At 43.1% G+C, this 19,696-nt stretch overlaps 1 protein-coding gene across 2 annotated transcripts in view; it reads left to right on the top strand.

Moving 5' to 3' along the window:
* The window catches only part of ttll5 (tubulin tyrosine ligase-like family, member 5), a 53,002-nt gene that overhangs the window by 9,742 nt on the left and 23,564 nt on the right, over nt 1-19,696 (top strand). Inside the window, exons 9-25 of one of the 2 annotated variants that reach the window (XM_008282806.1) lie at nt 1,107-1,208; nt 1,323-1,414; nt 1,623-1,730; nt 7,785-7,866; nt 8,238-8,299; nt 12,139-12,224; nt 12,825-12,866; nt 13,753-13,860; nt 13,969-14,060; nt 14,645-14,707; nt 15,378-15,526; nt 15,806-16,061; nt 17,629-17,746; nt 18,155-18,301; nt 18,405-18,496; nt 18,640-18,788; nt 19,068-19,628. In XM_008282806.1, the coding sequence (XP_008281028.1) occupies nt 1,107-1,208; nt 1,323-1,414; nt 1,623-1,730; nt 7,785-7,866; nt 8,238-8,299; nt 12,139-12,224; nt 12,825-12,866; nt 13,753-13,860; nt 13,969-14,060; nt 14,645-14,707; nt 15,378-15,526; nt 15,806-16,061; nt 17,629-17,746; nt 18,155-18,301; nt 18,405-18,496; nt 18,640-18,788; nt 19,068-19,628 (2,309 nt within the window). The remainder of the gene's footprint in view (nt 1-1,106; nt 1,209-1,322; nt 1,415-1,622; nt 1,731-7,784; nt 7,867-8,237; nt 8,300-12,138; nt 12,225-12,824; nt 12,867-13,752; nt 13,861-13,968; nt 14,061-14,644; nt 14,708-15,377; nt 15,527-15,805; nt 16,062-17,628; nt 17,747-18,154; nt 18,302-18,404; nt 18,497-18,639; nt 18,789-19,067; nt 19,629-19,696) is intronic. The other variant, XM_008282815.1, reaches the window with a different exon arrangement.

Raw genomic sequence — 19,696 nt, 5'->3', positions numbered from 1 at the left:
AGAAAATCAAAAACGTTCAACAAATGTTCAACATGCAGATACACCTAGGAACCCTCATGAACTTGATTTTTTTAGGACGTTGTTTTCCTGTTGTGAGTAAACATTTTCAGATTTAGAGCAAATCAGCTGATTTCAAGACATGATATAATGTGTTTTGCTTTAATTGTGCTTAATTTCATTGCTTTCTGGATGAAAGCCTGTTGAGAATGAGGGACTTTTGAAGTGTTTTAATTAAATAACAACAGTTTTGACCTTTTATCACATCATTACACATTGTCCACGTGGGTTTGAATAGTTTAGATATTCTATTGTTTGTTTATTATGAGTAATTAATCTCTGTTTTCTTGTATTCCTCTAACATCTTCTCAGCGCTCTGAGTAAACACCGTCTGATTACTGTCAAATCCGTCATGAACTCTCTGAGACACATCCACCGGTGTTCTGTCGGTGGCCAGAAGAGGGCATCCTAAACGTTTCAGAGCGAAGCGCCGTGTAGCGTGTGCAGCGTTGTTGACTCTGAAACAAAGCACTCTATTGTTTCAGTCGTAGGATGTGCTAATCAAATATTGCTGATTGTGTCATTGTTCAAAGATCATATCTTACGAAGACTTTATATAATTGCACTATTTGGGTCTGGATGTTCAGGGCGGGAGTAATTTATTAGACCAACAACGGGCTATTATCAGACACAGGTAGGTCAGGCGAGGCTAGATGATTTATAGAATGACTGGCTCTGATAGAGGTACGTGCTCGTGCTGGAAACACAGTGCCACTGCCCTCTTATTTGCTGGCTTCATTATCAGCTGCGAGCTATAAATCAGGGCCAAATCCTGAATCCCACTTTTATCTCCTGACATTCCTTTGGTTGTGTTGGTATTCAGGTGCATGATGCGTGCCAAGGAATTCTCATTATTGCACATGTGGCATCCACTCCTCCCAAACACTACCAGAAACTAATCTCTCTCCAAAGTGCCCTTATTATTTAGTCAAGTTATTCACTCATGTGGATTTTATGGCACGTAAATATGTAGTAAAACCGTTGGCTGGTGGGTTAAGCTTGTGTTTTTCTCCTTCCCTCTTGCATAAATAAATACTGCTTGTCCACAGGTTTGCCACAGTCAAGTATGACCAGACTTCAAAGCACATCAAGAACACATTCATGCACCTCACCAACTACAGTGTGAACAAAAAGAGCAGTGATTATGTCAGGTGAGCCCCGGCCGCGGTCGACATACATCCAAAGCGTCGCTGTTACGGGAAAACCCACTGACTCATGCATTTATTACAGCTCGAGTGTTTGAAGTGCGTTTTCTTCCTTTTCAGCTGCGATGACCCTGAAGTTGAGGATTATGGGAACAAATGGAGTATGAGTGCAGTGTTGAGGTATTTGAAGCAGGAGGGAAAGGATACCACATGTGAGTCAGACCTTCACCTTTTCTTTTTGTTGCATCCACTCGACAGTGATAGGAGGAGAAGTTTGTCACTTTGTAGTTTGCTTCTCAGTCCTCGCTCAGTTTTTTTCCTTCTATGAAACACCAGTCAAGTAGGAATTCTCATGAAAAGGAGAAATATGATATTTAATCTTGTTTAACAACTTACTTCTTCCCATTTTGTCTGTTTCAGTGCTCATGAAACAAATCGAGGACCTCATCATTAAAGCCGTGCTGAGCGCCGAGCTGCAGATAGCCACCGCCTGCAAGACGTTTGTTCCCCACAAGACTAATTGCTTCGGTAATCATTTCATATTCTTCCAAAAATAATCTCAACCACACTTAGAACAATCAAGTCCACCATATGTGCTCACACCTGCTGGAGGTGAAAATCCGTTCAGAGTTACAGCATAAGCCAGTTACGGGTTCGGGAATCAGGTTGCATTTGCAGATGGGCCGCTTTCGAATGTGAAGGGCATCAGTACAAGCTGTTCGGGGAAACAAAGTGAAAGTTGTCAGAAACGTAGCTTCACAAGAATTTGTTGTGAGTGAAACCTGAACTCTGGAAAAATTGCCTTTTTTTTTTTTTTTGCTCACGGCGCAGCCACACTCACACACACTTAGTCATACACATTACCACACCCCTCACATTTCCTTTCAGTTTCAGATTCATTGTCTCGCAGTTCCTCCATACTATTTGTCCACTGAGCCATGCTGAGGTTGTAGACAGTCATTCCTCAGTGTGGAGCCTTCCTGCCTGGTGCTGCCCTCTGACTGGCTGCCGGGTCGCGGAGGGCCTGTTGACTGAAGCAGGAATTTGCTTCCTCTACTCTGTTGCCATTCAGGTCTGCCTGATTTAGGCTGACTGTTTTCTTGGCTAGTCTTGCCTAGCAGCGGGCTCGTGTGAACTCCATTTTGGAGCCATTACCCATGTTAGTGTTGGCACTAATTGTCTGCTCTCTTTCTCTGTGTCTGGCAGTCTTTCTGAGATCTGGGGTTTGAAAGCGAGTACGTTGGCCGAGCCTCCCTCAGCACCACTGCCTCTTTTTCACTCTCTTTTTCCCTTTTCTCTTGCTGTTTCTGTTTGTTTATAATTCTCCTGCTCACACTCTCTTTCACCTCTCAGATGTTAGAAAAATAAAGGGCTTCGCAGTTCTGACAGGTTTCTCTAGACGTAATAGCCCCCCTCCGTTTGGTGGTTGTTTGGGCTGCGCTGGGCGCGTAGCAGCATGGACTCGCCATCAGACACTCGCCCGCATAAAGATGCTATCTGCGCCCTGAGCATCACTGCTGGGATGAAAAACCACATTAACCCAGACTGTGACTGTTGACCATGCGGGTATTTACAGGAAAAACGCAGCTAACCAAACCTCAAGCTGGTGCTCATACGCACCTGAGAGACATGAATAAACAGCCAGATGACACATATCTCTGCTGTGAGAGTGAAAAACAAGAACGGGAAAACAAGTTTGTTCCTATTCTCATTCATTCTTTCACTCAGGTATGCCTGTATTTTAGGTATTTGTTTATGCACATCCCCGTATCCCAGTCATAAAACTGTTTAGCAATACGATCGGAATTTACGCGCTGCATTTCACCAGGCTTTGAATAATGTTCATGCCTGTCCATACATAAACACGACTTCTGCATCTGATATTGCAGAATTGTGTAGAATATACATATATGTAGTGTAAACCTAAGAGTATGGAAGCAAAGTGAGCAAATATGGAATGAAATGCAATCAGTCAAAGTGCTTAAACCTGCTGTTGACACTACAGATGTCTTTTATTTTGGATTTTTTAAATTCTTTGTCCGCTTTAAAATTGAAATAAAACGGAACAACACAAACCATCCTTTGCTTTCAAGCCCGTTAAAGGCCGTTTGACATCCGTATCGGCTGAGCCGCGTAGAAACCGAAACCCATTTCATGCATAGTCCTGCAGAACAAAAGCAATTAGGTTGTACACTTTTGATTAAGATACATAATACACTGTGGTCTACCGTGAACATGCCCATTATCTTACTTCAGCCCTATCAGTTTACTGTTGAATTTAGTGTAATTTTGTTGTCTTCAGATGGCCCCAAGCGAGTTAATTACAGCATTCATAGTCTGTCTACGGGATTAAGTTTCCAAAGACAGACACTGACGGTTCCAGAGGACCACCCTCATCCTCGCTCTGCTGATGTGTCTCTCCCAGTGTGGTCATATTGCATGCAAACTCCTTCTGTGTGTGTGTGTGTGTGTGTGTGTGTGCGAGTACATACGTATACTATGAATACAGGGACATGTAGGAACGAGTGTAAAGCAGGAGTTTTACAAACATGCAGGTCTGCCTAAGCTTCAGGGAGTCCAGTCAAGTATCTTTGTGGGCTTTTACTTGTCCATTAAATAAAACCCACTTAAACCACCTGGGAGTCATATTCAGTCAGCTGCCATCAGCTCCTTTCTTCCTCCTTCTTGCACTTATCCTCACTAGACTTTTTCCACTCCACAACCAGCCTTCTCTCAGGGCCTCAGCAGCTGCCCGTAATAGTAAACAGGTAAAACGTCAGACCTGCACGGCAGCAAATACATGTGTGTGTTAGCTCAGTGAATGCGCTGATAAAAGCAGCCATTGTTTGGAGTTTTTAATACAGTCTCTGGCTTGTCTGGAAGGGAGCCATGCAAGACCATAAAGCACATTATAATGTTAATTTACTGCAAATTGTTCCCTGCCATTTTAATGTCTATTAATGGCTTTAATACAATGTTTATTGTTTTCAAATGGGATTTCTTCCCTTTGCTCAAACTGCTCGGTGTATCTAAATGGGCACACTGTAACAAAATCTTTTTATAGCTCCGTAATGTCTCATGTGGGAAGAAATAAAAACAACAGATTTTTCGTTTTACATTGTAAGAAAGTGTGTGTGAGCGCGAGTGTGTGTGTGTGTGTGCGTCTGCGAGGAGAAAATGCCACCCATGCAGCTCTTTACCGCTGCCGTGTGATTAATGGACAGGCTTTTTTGCTGAGAGATGCTGATTACGAGATGTTTTGACTAAGATCTGATTAGCCAAGCCAAAGGCCTATTTTATTACACACAAAACATTCCACTTACTAGTCCTGTGTTCCACTGAACGTCCCTCATTAAGTGCTGAGTGTGGTTGGATCTCCCGTCTGTGAACCACTCTCCCTGTTTTACATTTGTCAGATACTCCCACACTTCACTGCGGCACAGTGTTTGTACGCCTATGATGACAACTGTAGCTGCTGTAGCTGAGTCTTTTTAAGAATGAATAATGGTTTGAGTCCCGCTATCACAATAAGGCAACGGAGTGTTAACTGCGACTTTAATTTGTTGTTTTCACGATTGTGGCTCCAAGCTGCTCCGCTGTGCAACAGCAGCGAAACAGCTCAGCGGCGGTGATTTATCGAGGAATGATGCGAAACTAATTCAGCTGCGCTCGCCTGTGATGAAAACACACATGAAGGAGATACTTGATGTTGTTATTGTGGACCAACAGGCTGCATGGTCAGGGTGGGGAGATCATTGTTTTTGGGCGTTTGTCTCTTGTGGTGAATTTTCCAACAGCGCCCATCCAATAATATGAAAAAAAAAAGCTCTTCATCATCCCTTTTTCTCTGTCACAGTGTTTTCTCTCCCTCCCTCTTTAATGGGTGTGATGTGGATGTTCGCTGCCTCTCGTCTCCTTGTCTGTGATGCTTGTTGTGGGCTCTCTGCGGGCACATTTAAAGGTGCTCCCCCCCTCCACCCCCCCCGGCAGCGGTCGAGCCACAGAACAAACAGCGGCTCGGCGGGCTCATGGGGCAGGAGCGGCGTCTGCTCCTAATTGGGGGAAAATTTGTGGCACATGGAGTCTGCTTGTCGGGGGCTGGTGAGGTGGTGTAACACCTCCCCATTTTCCCCTGTTGTTGTGGTGCCACTGATGAGGCACTGTAGGCTCAAACCCACTTATTCCAGTGCTCTGCTCCCCAAGACTAATGCGTAATGTTTTATGATACACACACACACACACACACACACACACACTCGCCATCTTTCTTCTGGTCTCGATCCGTGTGTGTGTGTGTTTTTCTACAGAAGTGGATAAAATAGGATAAGCCAGCAAGTGGAAAATAGAATCCTACTGCTCTGCTTAAGCGAGCGCCATTTAGCAGTGGGGGTCCGGTCCATCCCCAGAAGTTAAAGATGGCAGCGGCGGCTTATGTTGCAGCTTTTGGCTCGTGCACGTATGGCAAACCTGGTTCGGTTCCATCATATAAATACAGTTTGCAGTTACACCAATTTGTACCCTGTGATGCTACCATGAGCTTAACTGCCAACACCTGTGATATACAGTAGCCCAGTGAATAATGCTGAACAAAAGTCAGCGTGGACTTTATCTACATTTTCTTAGTATAAATAATAAAAACACATGCAGGGAAGTGTTTTAAGGAAATGTAGAAATCCAAGGAACATGAATACAGCGCTGTGAGGTAATATTTTATGTCGGTTTTGACAAATGAATTGTGCTAAATAATTTATGTTAATCCCTTGTAATGTCTAATATTGTCCCCACTTAAACAGATTGTACATGCAAACTCTGGCTCCTGGGCCAGCTGAATAACACATGGCGCTGAAATGAAGTCTAATAAATTCTTCAGACACTGATGAATAACCTTATTTAAGCCGAAACAAGTATCCTTTAATTTCAAACACAGTTTTTTGTTCAACCTCTTTTGTCTGTTTGACCGCAGCAAATTAGTTTCTCACAGACATGGCATGCTGATGTCTTTTTGTTCCAAGTCAGCAATAGCAGGACTCTAATTCTAAACATGAATGAAGCTTTATGGGCTTTATATTGCATGGGAATAACCTATAAATGACATGCAACACAGAACAGGCCTGTTTATGGGAGTCATTTTTTGCCAAATCAGTATTAACATGAGCTGCTGCTAATACCCTTTTATCACTCTCAGAGAGGAAATATAACATCTGTCCTCAAATTAAAGCACGTTTCATTCTTAAATGAATCAAAAGTAATAAACAGGACCGATTAAAGACTTTGAGAACTACATTTTCCCCCAAATGAGTTAAACTTCTCGACAGGGCCTGATAAATATCAAGTAGTTTTGCTTGTTTGCAAAGTCGTGTTGATATCTGCACTTTATGCTACATGTCTGGTAAGGCCACGATTTGTTTAGCAGTTAACTGAAGGTGTTTTTAATGATATACTATTTTCATCAATGTGCATCCTGTTAAACCAGACCTGCTATCAGTGTGATACTTCGTGCAATATCAAGCCAGTGCTTGCTGTCACGCTGGCTTTTGTGTGCTTAACACTGGCATTGACCTGAGATGCTAGAACAAACACTGCTGGTTATGGCAGCTTTGAAACCTCCAACCCCCCTGGCCTATTCTCAACACAGTCTGTTCTTTTGAAGTGCCATTAGAAGGATTTTTCCTCTGGCTCTTTGGCTGGGCTTTACCCTCTCCCTGTAAAATACTGTGGTTTGCCTGCACGCTGCTGCTGCTGCCGGGGCCGGCGGGTCGTTGGCTTATAGGGTGACACTCCCCAGAGCAGCGCGAGGCCTTTCATATGGCACATAGGCCGCCTCTGCCTCTACATCAGTCACTGAAACAAGAGAGAGAGAATTGGGAGAGAATGGATGATTTTTTTTTTTTACACAAGGAACTTCCTGACCACTTTGTAAAGGGCTTTTATTGTGTCACTCAGTGCGAAGCTATTACTGGAGTGAAATATATACAGCATGTTGCCTAAGGCTTTCTAATTCCCCAGGTTTGGCTACTTGGGACGGACCGTCATATTTCCAGCTTTGTACCTCTGGATTTATTTTTCCAGTTGGACAAGATACTCACTCATGAGGGGCTGATGCTTTTTTCTGGTAGCAATTAGAGCGCCGTCCTTCTTGTTAATATGGAGTGACAATGTGTAGACTTTCTAACCTTCCAAGTCATGAGAAAATTACCAACATTTTCACGGCCACGCACTGTTTTTGATCACCCTCCCCGTCTTATGTAAGCAGCTTTGTGACGATGAAAAGTGTATGCGCTTAGTTAATGTGATTGAGCCAATCCCTCAGTAGCAGGCACTGCTGAGTGCTTGTCTCTTGAGTGATCGGGTATATAACATGCATGTAATCAATAGCAGAAAGATGTAAGTCATGTTGCCAAATGCCACATGCAGTTACGGGGCTGTGATAAAACTCTGGAAAGGCTTGTGACTTTGATACCCTTCATACTTTGTTTTCTCTGAGCAGATCTTACAGTTTTTTTTTTTAATCCCGTCTGTCTCTGCTGACTTCCCCGTCTGCGGCGAAAAACCTTTTGATTCATTTTGTGTTTCCCTCTGCAGAACTCTATGGTTTTGATGTGCTCATTGACTCCAACCTCAAACCCTGGTTGTTAGAGGTGAACCTTTCTCCCTCCCTGGCCTGGTGAGTGACTCAATTATTTTGATTCTTTTATTTGTTGTTTCAGGAGAATCTCTGACTGAAACCGTTCCTGTTACCCCGCCATCTCAATCGAAGGCCTTTCTTTAAATAGGCGCTTTCACAAAAAAATATGTTAATGTAATAATAAACAGAGCACTTTCAGGAGGGTCCTTGCACCAGACAGTGCTCGGGCGCTAAAAATAAGTGCCACATAGAGAGAAATGACACGTGCACTTGTAGGAGTTTGTGAAGACGTACCCACGGCTGCAGATGCAACCAAAATGTTCTTTCTCCTGCAAGAATTTTAAGCACAAACCGGTATCTTCTTTTGCTCTAACTCCTGCATATGAGTTTTTTCTTTTGCTTATTTACAGTGATGCACCCTTGGATCTGAAGATAAAGGCCAGCATGATTGCAGACATGTTTTCGCTTGTGGGTGAGTGCAAGCCGAAATAATGACTAGATACAGCTTTTGTGTGAGTGTCTCAAAAGTGATAATCGAGAAGGTAATTAAATGCTGATGAATTTAAGTACAAGAAATAAGCGAGTGTAAAGGCGCCTGCACACGTGTTACGAACCATCACACGATTCACAGAAAAGGCAAATACAACACGTTGAAAGTCTTGAAAAGACGACAGCAGGGTACTACTTAGAATGCATGCAATCAAAATGCAGAATCAAGCTGACGTGAGTTCAGTCAAATTCAGACCGTAAAACAATGCTGCTGCTGTTGGAGATGTTCTAAAGTTAGAATGTGAGATCTAACTGGAAAAATATTCAGCTTGAGGCACAGTTCAGAGATCATTCCTTGCAAAAATGGAACGACTAGAACAAAAGATGGTAATTTCGGAGACGCTAATTTAAAATCAAAAGTATTTTCACTAGTGTCACTCCAAAAGGCACGGCTGCTGGTTTTCAAGCTGGTGCAGACAGTCGTCTATTGTTTTAATGCTTAATGTTTCCCTGCATTCCAAGAGTTGAGTTTGCGCAAACTGCTGAAAATAGCTGCACGGCTTCATAATGGGCGCTGCAGTGTTGAAAGAATAAACCGCAGTCTTCATTAATTAACATTAAATGACTTGCGGACAAAATTGTCAACACAGGCCTTCGTCTTTTTTGTAGTCATTAAGCCTGGCCCAAGGCAGAGATCAACACTGTGTATACAACAGTGTTTGAAACAGACAGGGAGATAAGTGTCTATTATATCTAATCCCCTCTTAATTATTGAATTCTCGTGCAGAAGAAGAGCTGAGATGTAATAAACCAAGAAGAATCTCACCACATAGAGAGATGCACACACGCTGTCTCGGTTTGTTTTTCCTTGTAGTATCAAGTTAGAACCATACAGATAGGGGAAAAAATGAGACAAACACATCTTGATTATTTGACTTCACGTAATCCTCTGCCTTGTCCTTATTACCATTCACATTATACACGGAGCCTACTGATTAGCAGGCGTCCATCTAAACTGGCGCTGAACCATGATGTCTATGCAGCCTAATGATATTAGAGGGATGGCTATTATGTGCACGTACGTACACGTGTGCACGTACTGATGCGCGCGCGTCTCAGCCTGGGCCATGCTGTGGCTTGAAACGCTCCCCTCCGGCTCATTAAATGAAAGAGTAGAATCATAAATTGCCAGTTATCTTTGGACTGAGATGTTACTGCGGGTCTGGGGAAAATGAGCAGTGGCATGTAAAACATAGCACATCTATTATGTACCAAACAAAGTCGCTGTTGGCTGATAACACTTGGGCTGCATCCCAGACCTGTAAATAATGACAGCATTCCATTAGCATTCATTTTCTGCCTGCGTGTAGCTGTCAGCTACAAGTCGCCCATGTTTGTAATAATTGCTGTGTTTAGGCAAGAGCGTGGCAGAGGCCCGACTCTTACCTGACGGCTGGGATGAGGTAGAACAAATAGCCTCGAGCGCCAAGCTGTCAATAGATTCAGTTCAGTCCAAGTGTTGGTGCAAGATACAACATCAACATCTCTTTTTAACACATCACCGTGACCCCTAGTTCGCTTGGAGGGAGTATGGGAATCATAAACAGAAGATTACAGATTTAAATCTTTCTGACAGGGTGGGAACATCTTGTCGGGAAATGTGAACTATAAACACGGTACACTGTAATGTAATGATGTGGAACTGTATAAATCCACAGAAGTGTGTCACTGTAAGAAAATGTGTATTGTTTTCCTGATTAGAACGTTTAAAGGATAGTTTGACATTTTGGAAAATACATCTGTGGGATCAAAAGCAAGATGGCTAGCTTAGCTTAGCATAAGGACTTGTAGCTAGAGGACACAGGTAGCCTGACTATGTCCAACTGCAACAGAATCTAAAACTTTATATTTTAAATGAGGATTGAACAAAAACAAAAGAGTAAAAACAACAATTCTTTTATTGGAAGACACCAAAGATTACACCCCGATGGCAACTTGAATGAAAATGACTCATCTGGTGGCAGATTTTCTTCTTAGAGTTTTTTCCATAGCTAGCCACGCCTGCAGACTTTACATCGAGATGACTTCACAAAAAAACAACACATATTTCTATGCACTGGGGATATGAAACCTCCATGGAATAACAATTCATATTAGAATAAAACCCAACTTTGTTTTATGGACGTATTTTTAAAAATTGTGGTCCAGGGGGAAAATGCTTTCTGGGCTGCTGGATATTTTTTAGTTACAATAAAATGAATTTTCACTGGGAGATATGGGCGGAAAGGCTGCATGCTGGCACTATATCTAGCTCTCTTAGTACATCCCTGGTGGTTACAAGCTCTAGCTTTGTAATGTCTGCCTCATAAACTGTATTTAAAGATGGGCAAACCCTCTGTGATGCCACAGATATGTTTCTTGAGAAGCAGATATGAAACTCAATGTGGTGGCTTCAGCTGTTGCCATCGCTGCAGTGCTTGACTGCTGCCAGAGACTTCTGCCAAGAGGTGGAGTGTGAGTTGACCTCAGGCAAACCATGCCGTAGAAGCCAATAATGTAATAACACCCAAAAATGTAATAACTCTCCGATAACGTAATAAAAGTCCTGAACCGATAACGGAATATCTTTTGATATTTTGGAAAAAAAAAAAAAAATTCTTTGTATAATGTAATAACCAGCCAATAACGTAATAAGTTATTACGTTTTTGGCCAAAAGTTATCCATTCAGGACTTTTATTACCTTATTGGCCAGTTATTATGTTATTGGCCTGGTAAAAAAAAGTTCTTTGCAAATGTAATAGGCCAATAACGTATTAGGTTATTACGTTATTGGCCTACTACATTTTAAAAATGGCAAATTTATTACACTATCGGCCGTTATTATGTTATTGTCTTCTACACACACCCTTAAATATGTGTAATTTTAAGTTTCAAATACAATCTAAACAGGTGAGTTGTGTGAAATTTCACCCCTTGTGCAGTTGTTATGAACAGGGATAGAGCTGTAGAAACCAAAACCAGTTTTTGTTGAAGGCTGTAAACATGTTTATTTCTACTGTAAAGCTGGCCACAGTAACATATGGAGAGTGACTCACTTTTGGAGCCAGCCTCAAGTGGCCATTTGATGAACTGCACTTTTTGGCTCTTCCACCCCTCTGCTCTTTGCTGCATCTCAAGCACACCAGCTCACCGATGACTCAAGCACTGTAAAGCTATGGGACACAATAGCAGCTTGAGTTATTGGAGTCATCCAGACATATATGTTTGAAGCAGGAACTGATTTGAAGGAGGGTAGCGATTAAAAAGCCCCACCCTGCAATTTGATAGGACTGGTTCTTCAGATTTATTGTGTATGAAACTCCGGAATCTGAATCTGTGTTTTCGAGACACAGATTCGTCTCAGTTTTACGATGGAGCTGCTCAGCCGTGCCGTTGACTGCTTATTTCACTCACGATGTGTCTTCCAGCATATAATAAACACCATATGGACATGTTAAACCGGTAAAAGAACGGGATTTTCACCAGAGATGCCAAAAGCCCAGTCAGTGGTCCACATCAAGGGACGATGGCTGCATTAGGCAGCAGCGTGTCACCATATAAAACAGTTGTTTTCATACTAACATAGGTATAGTGCAGTGTCTTTGATTTACCATGATATTGTTGTTTAATTTATTGCCTCTCATACCCTCCGTGGTCTACTTTGGTTTCTTGCACAAACACTGAAGAGTTGATGCAATATGCGAAGGTCATGGGAATGAGTAGCATATTTAAGACCTGATGTCATTAATATACCCCTTTATGGCTCATCTGTGTCCGTGCAGGCTTTGTGTGTCAGGACCCCCTGTTGAGGCAGCCACGCACTGACCGAGGAACCCTGGAGAAGCACCCGGCAACCCAGAGAACACAGGTAGTGGACGCTAACACACACACATCACCCACACACACACACCCACACACACACACACACACACACACAACACACCATCGGGCCAAGTCGTGCACTCATTCACCCTTCCTTGTGAAACATTCCCATTCTTGTCTTCATCTCTCTGTTGCTTACACTACATTCCTGCCACTGCCATTGAGCTCTTGTCTTACCCTCATGGAAAATTCACTGTAATGCAAAACAACTGCTAATGTAATTACAGTGTTTGAGTGACATCAGTTTGTGAGCGCTACACTCTCTGTGGCTTATTGTTTTATCATTTCTAATCAAGTGACTAATACTCTCTCTAGGCCCTTGTTGCCTAATGATGCCACAACAGCTAATGCACTTGGCTCCCTTCGCTCGACTACTGCACCGAGATTTGGCGCGGCATCTGCTGGAGGGATATTACTAAATCAGACAGATTTCTGCTCCACCTTATATTGTGTAAAGGGCCTGTTTAGACACACAGTAACAGTGTTTCATTGTTGCATGTTGATGTGGTTTGCATGTTGTCTGTGTACGCCTTCGTAAAGCGTAAACAGTAATGCTGATGCAATGTCTTCACCCATTGCCTCTTAGAAACCTTTTTCTGCACCGACAGCCACTACACACAGCAGAGTGGTGAGTTTCAGTCTGACTCAGACATATTAATCTTCCTTTGCCTTGTTCCTTTGCAATTCCCCGATGCCTGTTACATTACTGGTAAGAAATTGCTTACTGCTTTTTTGCTTATTTGATTATGTGGCTTTACAATTTTTCACGGTGACAGGCAGATGGCTTCTATCGATTCCTAATGCTGTATTTTTAATAGTCATTAGCTGAGTGGCCTTTTTAAGTAGCTGCTTAAGATGCTGCAGTGCACCACTCCACTCCACTCTACTCCAGAAAAAGCCAGAAACTTCAGAGTCTCATTTGCCCAGACAGAGCTAAATCAAGCCCAACGCTAGACCAGAGCTGTCACAGAGTCAGTTGAAGAACTCCAGGGGCCTACAGAGAACCTGTCCTCTCCCTTTACTCTGATCAGGGGCAACAGTTGAGACTTTTTTTTTCTGAGGGATTAGGCCTTGTCACTTTTTGGCTGCCTTTGAATCCCCCCCAGCTGCGTCAGACAAATTAAATATAATCCCCCCGCTATTTAGATGACAAATTTTGTATGTGATCCCGTGGGGTTGTGCCCTGCTATCTGGCCCGAGTTCCAAACTACATGCCAAAGTTGTCAGTCACAGCCTGGTAGTGCATACAGCAGGGAGACAGCCAGGAATGCCAGCGCATGACAAAATGCTCTTTTTTTCTGTGACAGGGAGAATAAAGGGAAGGGGTGGGTTTCGGTTACCTGTGGTGCAGTTTTTTGCATTTTTCATTTATAACACTTGACTTTAGACTACTTCTACAAACTTTAATCATAATTCAATTCATTCTGATTGTGAAGCTCCCCATTTGTTTCCACACTGGCGAGGAGAAGCAGTTAGTATCAGAGCATAATGGTGGCGTCTCTTTTCCTCTGTAGCGTCAGAGGCCCACATCAGCCAGTAACTCAGAAACAGAGGGAGTGAAAGACAAGCAAGGAGCTAAACACAGCCAAGGAGACAGCACTCTGAGCTTGACTGCTGAGGAGGTAAAGCCTTAATTATGGTGTTTAACATAGTCCAAGTGATATCCTCAAAAGAGGCGACTGAATGTATGCCGACTATACACCCTTTTTGTTTTTTTGTCACAAATGCAGATCAGAGTGCTGAGGAGGATAAAGGAGGAGTACGACAGGCGAGGAGGATTTATTCGGATCTTCCCCACTGCAGATACATGGGAGCTCTATGGGTAATCACAGAGAACAGACAGATCACTTGTACTCCACAAGGGGTGTTTCTTTATGATGTTACTCATCACTGATACTCAGATAAGTTTAACATAAATTAATGCAATCATTGCCTTAAATCTAGACCATATATATCTCCTCTTGGCTGTAACTAATTGAATCATAAATCTGAGGTACAGCTACAGCATAACTTGCAATTGTTGTCAGAAGATATTTGTAGAGCTGTGTGAGTTATGTTCCAAAAAAAATGAATCTCACAGTGACTATATGTTGAAGTCCTATTGGAGCCCCTATGTAGGGAGGAAATCCATTTTTGTGCCAACAATTTCTACTCCTATATGCGGATTTGTTGCCTGATTAGATCCATGGGTCTCTTAGCAGCAGGGATTTTGTGGCATTTTTAAAAGCATATTATTGAGCAGTCTGGGAAATTATTGGGGCATTTAATAGCCGCTGCTGCCATAGCGGCTACTGTATATCACAGAAGCCTCATTTTAACACTTTTGCCGCAAATAGGGAGGTCGAGGCTCATTGGGGCCCCTGCCTTTATGATTATTGTAATTTGCTTATTATCTTCTTCTCTCAGTGGATATCTGGAATCCAAGACATCAATGAACTCCATGTTGGCAAACAGACTTTTCCATGGAAGGTAAGCATTTCCATTGTGGTCGGGAGTTGGGGAATAAATCTCTCCATCAGTTTTGTGGAAATGGCTGGATTCTAACGTAACGTTTGTTTGGTCTTTTGACTGGATAGGTGAGAGGAACAGGCGAAAAGATGAAGCGCAGTCAACTTTTCCAGCGCGCGCCCAAAGTCTATGTGGCATTGTGGTGTCGATTTGGGGGCAGGAGGGGAAAGACAGTAATAGATGAACCGGGCCATTTTATTAAACCACATTTTTGTTATTGTAATACAACATGCATTTAGGTTATTTGACTCAGTATGAGCTTTCAAGTTTTAACCACAGCTTTGACTGTTGAACCGTGTTGACTGGAGATTTGGCCCCCAACTAAGCTCGTCTAGGATTTTTCCATCTTCGTTAGGTAGCCAGATTAGGGAGATGGCTGTTGCTGCAAGACCTCGGTTGCTGTTATTGTTTGCCCTTTATGCTTTGGACCATCACCATTTGTCACGTCAACTTCTGGACATGCTACTTAACCACACTAATATTTCTCAGAACGGGCTCCAGTTAAAGTTGACATTGACAGCCGATCCTCTGTTTTGTATTACTTGATGATATACGTATAAATCATTACTGTTGTTGTTATGACCATTGCGTTGACACGTCCTGCTCTGACACGTCTTGCTCTGTCTCTCAGGAATGTGAATGGGAATGTGCAGCTGCAGGTGGACACAGTCCATGGCTGTCATGTTGTCCAGTATGAGAGGAAGCTGCTGTCTCTGGAGGCACGAGAGAGGAGACAGCGCCACCTGACTCATCGCTCTGCTGCAGGGAAGAAAAGACTGGGTAGGCCTGATGTACTCTGCTTCGGTTCAGAAAACAGTTTTTTTTTTCTAAAACAGAGAAGAGTGTAGCTAAGTAGGACAACATCACACGCTAATGCACTTTTGGTTCCAATAAATAACTCCCTTGTGTCACGGTAAGGTTGGCCAAATATGACTCTGAATGAGTTCATTTCATTGCAGAAACAATAAAAAGCCTATTTAGAGTGCATGCGTGTATTCTATCCAAAATGCCAGTGATGCAACTGACATTTGTCTTTCCTTGCGCTGCTGCATACCTCAGGGAAGGAATCCAAGGCCTCCCCGACTGAGAACAGCAGTCAGGAGGGAGAGGAGTGTGCTCCGGAGGAAAGAGAGGAGGTGAAACAAGTTCTTGAGCCAGTCTCCCACAAGGCTTTGGTAGCAGAGCAAAGAAAACAAGTGGCCACACCACTGGAGCGCTGCCACAGTGAGACTCTGTCCAGCTCAGAGGCAGCCATGCACAATGCCAGGCCCCAAGTCAACCTGCTCAACATCCTTCAGCAGGGGTGGGAACTCAGGTCAGTCTGTATTCTGGGCTGCTGCTCAGGTTGGCTGCTGCTCTGACTGTATTTTCATCTCCCTTAAATTCCCACCCTCATCATCACAGGCTAAGCCACTGCCTCTGGCTTGCTTTCTAATTGCTGGGGGTCTACAAAATGTCAGTCTTATTTTTGTATGTCATGAAGTCTTAAACATACATTCTAGCCACATATTTGTATAAAAAAGCTATTTTTCTTTCTAACTTTTCAGGCTTCGGTGATAACTGTTTTAACTCTGATTGAGGCCTGAGAAAACAAACTGCACTCATAGGTTGTCATTTAAAATATGTTCATCATCTAGTCATAAACAGAAGGTGAACTGCTTATATATTTTCAGGTTAAAGCTGACCACGGCTTTCAGTATTATGACGTGTCCTACATAGTAATTTTAAAAATAGAGAACTAAAGCCCTTTTGAGGAATGGAGTCTGAAGAAGCTTCTTTTTCAGCATATGTAGGCTTAGACTTTCTGATATGGTCAAGAAGAATTCCATAGGTTGTACTTGAATCATTTGAAACGAGCCAATGGAAAAAGAGTTTTATACCATACCACGCTATAAATACTTTACTATAAATAAGCTGTCACTCTCAGACTTCTCTTTGAGTGGGAGAGATGCTGGACAAACTTGGCTTTTCTCCTTGTTGCAGTGCAGCAACCTGCATTTCTTTTGTTTTTTAGGTCATGAGAGTTGTCGCAGTTATTCCATGACTGCATGCGGTTCCTTTATCGAAGGTGTTTGATCGCTCGGTTAGGTTTGATCGAGTGTAGACGACATGATAATCATCTACTTATCAAACTGTGGTTATGTGATCTTTTGGTGCCAGTTACTATCATAATCTACTGCTTGACTTTTAACTGATGTACAGAAGTTCAGGAAACTGTCAAAAGATAATATAACCACAGATGTAAAGGTTTCCAAATTTGCTGAAGAAGACAGCATCCTGTCTTTAAAGATTGATGCTATAGACCACCAGACACACAAACACAGCTTGCTGCATGTGCCGCTATACTTACATGCAACAAAGGCTGCAGTCTTCTATCAATGGTAAACGTATACTCGAAATTATAATTTGAGAAGGAATTACAATAACAAGTCTGAGTTTGTAGAAATTCCTCAGAACCTGCCAGGACTGTGCGCGAAGCTGGGAAATTATCGTACAACATTTCATTGTTTGTGTTTGACAGCTTTTTCCAAAACATTTTTTTTCAACCGCAGCACTCTCACTCGGTTCACCTGGGTCTCCGAGACACTTTATCATTCTGATGCTGATGGAGAACAAGTTACACTGTGTTTCAACAACCTGTGGCTGAAAGTGATATGCACTGTACATGTTGTTGGGTCCTCTCGTTTTCTGGATGGCGTCAGGAAGCTGAATTCTCTCTGTCGATGCGTATATCACGGAATAGCCTCTACTGTCAGTTTTGAGTGAACTAACAAAGAACTTACTGGATGTCATTTTGTTATCAACTGTTGCTGCATTTGTTGTTGTCTATTGTTTTGCAGTTCTTGATAGTTTTCTCCTCTCTCTCTCTCCTGCCTCTTCAGTAAAGTGCAGGCCCGGATTGCTTTTTCCTCCTACCTGCAGCGAGTCCAGCAAAGGCTGTTAGCGGAGAGCAGAGCCAACACCATCCCAGCTTGGCCAGACAAGGACAGCGACCAAATGGTACACTTAGAGCCATTTTTAAATCTGTTTTTCTTGATAAATAGACAGCAATGGATTCCCCTGGGCCATTACTTTCTCTGTATGTATATATATGCCAGATTTCCTTTATTATTCTGTTACTCATATGTGCCCTGGCTGTAGCTGAAATGTGTATGAGGCACTTGTGGCCACACAGAAGGAAAGACTCTTTAAAAGTGAGTCCGATTGGAAAGTCTGCATTGTAATGGCATACATCATCATCGCCGGTGACCTCAAGCCTTTCGGGAAAATCAGTGTGAACCCTTAAATTCAGACGTCCCAGTGTTTCCAAAGGACCCTGAAAGGAGGAACACACACAGGCAGCGTGATGAATCAGTGATTTGGGGGCGCCAATGAAAGATTCTTTCGTGTGTTTTTTTGTTTGCACAGGAGCTCGTGATTCGCTTCCTGAGAAGAGCAGCCAGTAACCTTCAACAAGACATAAAGGTAGTCTTGCCTAGTCGCCAGTTACCGCTGCAAGACCGCAGACGCATTCTGTCCCACCAGCTGGGAGAATTTATCCACTGTTACAACAAGGTACATATGCCCAGACTTCATCACACGATTCCGAGAGGTGATTTAAACACAGGAGACACTGTGCTATTTACATCTGCTGTCTCATCCTTTATTGTCTTCACAGGAAACTGAACATATGGTGCAAAAACAGGAAAATAGCAAAGAGGAGCATTGTGTTAACTCCAGAGTGTTTCAAGAGTACATCACTGTAGCGAGGTTAGTGAATTGGCAGGAACGCTTACTTTTGTTCAGCACTTGGCTCTTTGCTGTTCCAGTTACATATGCTACTGACTGGAGAGTGATCCCAATCTGCTATACGCATTTATCTCTCTCTCTCTCTCTTTTTTTTTTATTAACAGTGAAAACGATCTGGAGGAAGTACTGACATTCTATACTCAGAAAAATAAATCGGCCACCGTCTTCCTAGGAACAGAAGTCCGAAGTGTTAAGAAAGATGTTCATGAAGTAAACGTCTCAGGAGATCCAGGCAACTGTGAGAATTCTAGATGTGAGTTCCTTCCAACGGTTATTATCTTTAATGTAGGTCTGGTTTATGTTTTCATTTTTTTTTTATCATTCAAACACAGTAAACAGGAGTTGTTTAGATTTGTAAACCCCCCCTGAAAAAAAAAGCAAAGGGAAAAAAAAAAGATTGAGTCATCTGGGGTGAAGAAAAGGTCAGCCTCAAATGATTAGAACTCACTGCAGGAAAACAAATGTGTGTCAGAGCTGAGGAATGGTCGAACTGATGATAAAGAAGCTCTGGCTTCTTTCCTCCTTTGAACAGCTCTGCCTGTGGCCAAAGAAGATTCCAGTGCTTCAGAGTCCTCGCTCTCCACCGGCAAAGTCAGCACTGACCCAGACATCAAGGCCTCTGAGAGTCAGCCTTCTGTCCGCATGCTGCCTGAAGACCGTCAGGCTGAGGTTAGAACTGGTAAAACGCAGCCAGATGTCCAGTCGTCTCAGCACTGCTCTAGTTTTCCTGTGACGTTAGACTGCATGCACATCAGTCTGCAGCACTGCCCTCCTGCTCCAGCATCCCTGCCTCTTCACTGTCCACCACCTCCCCCGCCTCCTCAGCCTCCGTCGTACGCGCAGTCCTTGGCAAAATCTCACTTCTGCCACTCTGAGACTCTCTCTGACCCTCCTGCGTACACCTCTGCCCCAGTGATCACACAACCTTCAAGAATAATGGGGACAGCCTCATCCGCTGGCTCAACAGGGCCATCGACCCAGGTGCTCAGAAGGATTCAGTCCTTTACCTTGTCCCATCCAGCAGCCTCCTCCATCCCAAGTGCCACGCACATCTATAGCCAGAAGCTCTCGAGACCCACATCTGCAAGCCAAGGTAATCCCATCGCTCCACACGCCGTTGTTTCCAATCCAACTCACCGTGATGTTCCCACCTTTGTCTTT

The sequence above is a fragment of the Stegastes partitus genome, unplaced genomic scaffold, assembly GCF_000690725.1.
Source record: "Stegastes partitus isolate 25-593 unplaced genomic scaffold, Stegastes_partitus-1.0.2 Scaffold8, whole genome shotgun sequence".
In the NCBI taxonomy this organism is placed as follows: domain Eukaryota; kingdom Metazoa; phylum Chordata; class Actinopteri; family Pomacentridae; genus Stegastes; species Stegastes partitus.
This window is presented reverse-complemented; position numbering and strand designations above follow the sequence as displayed.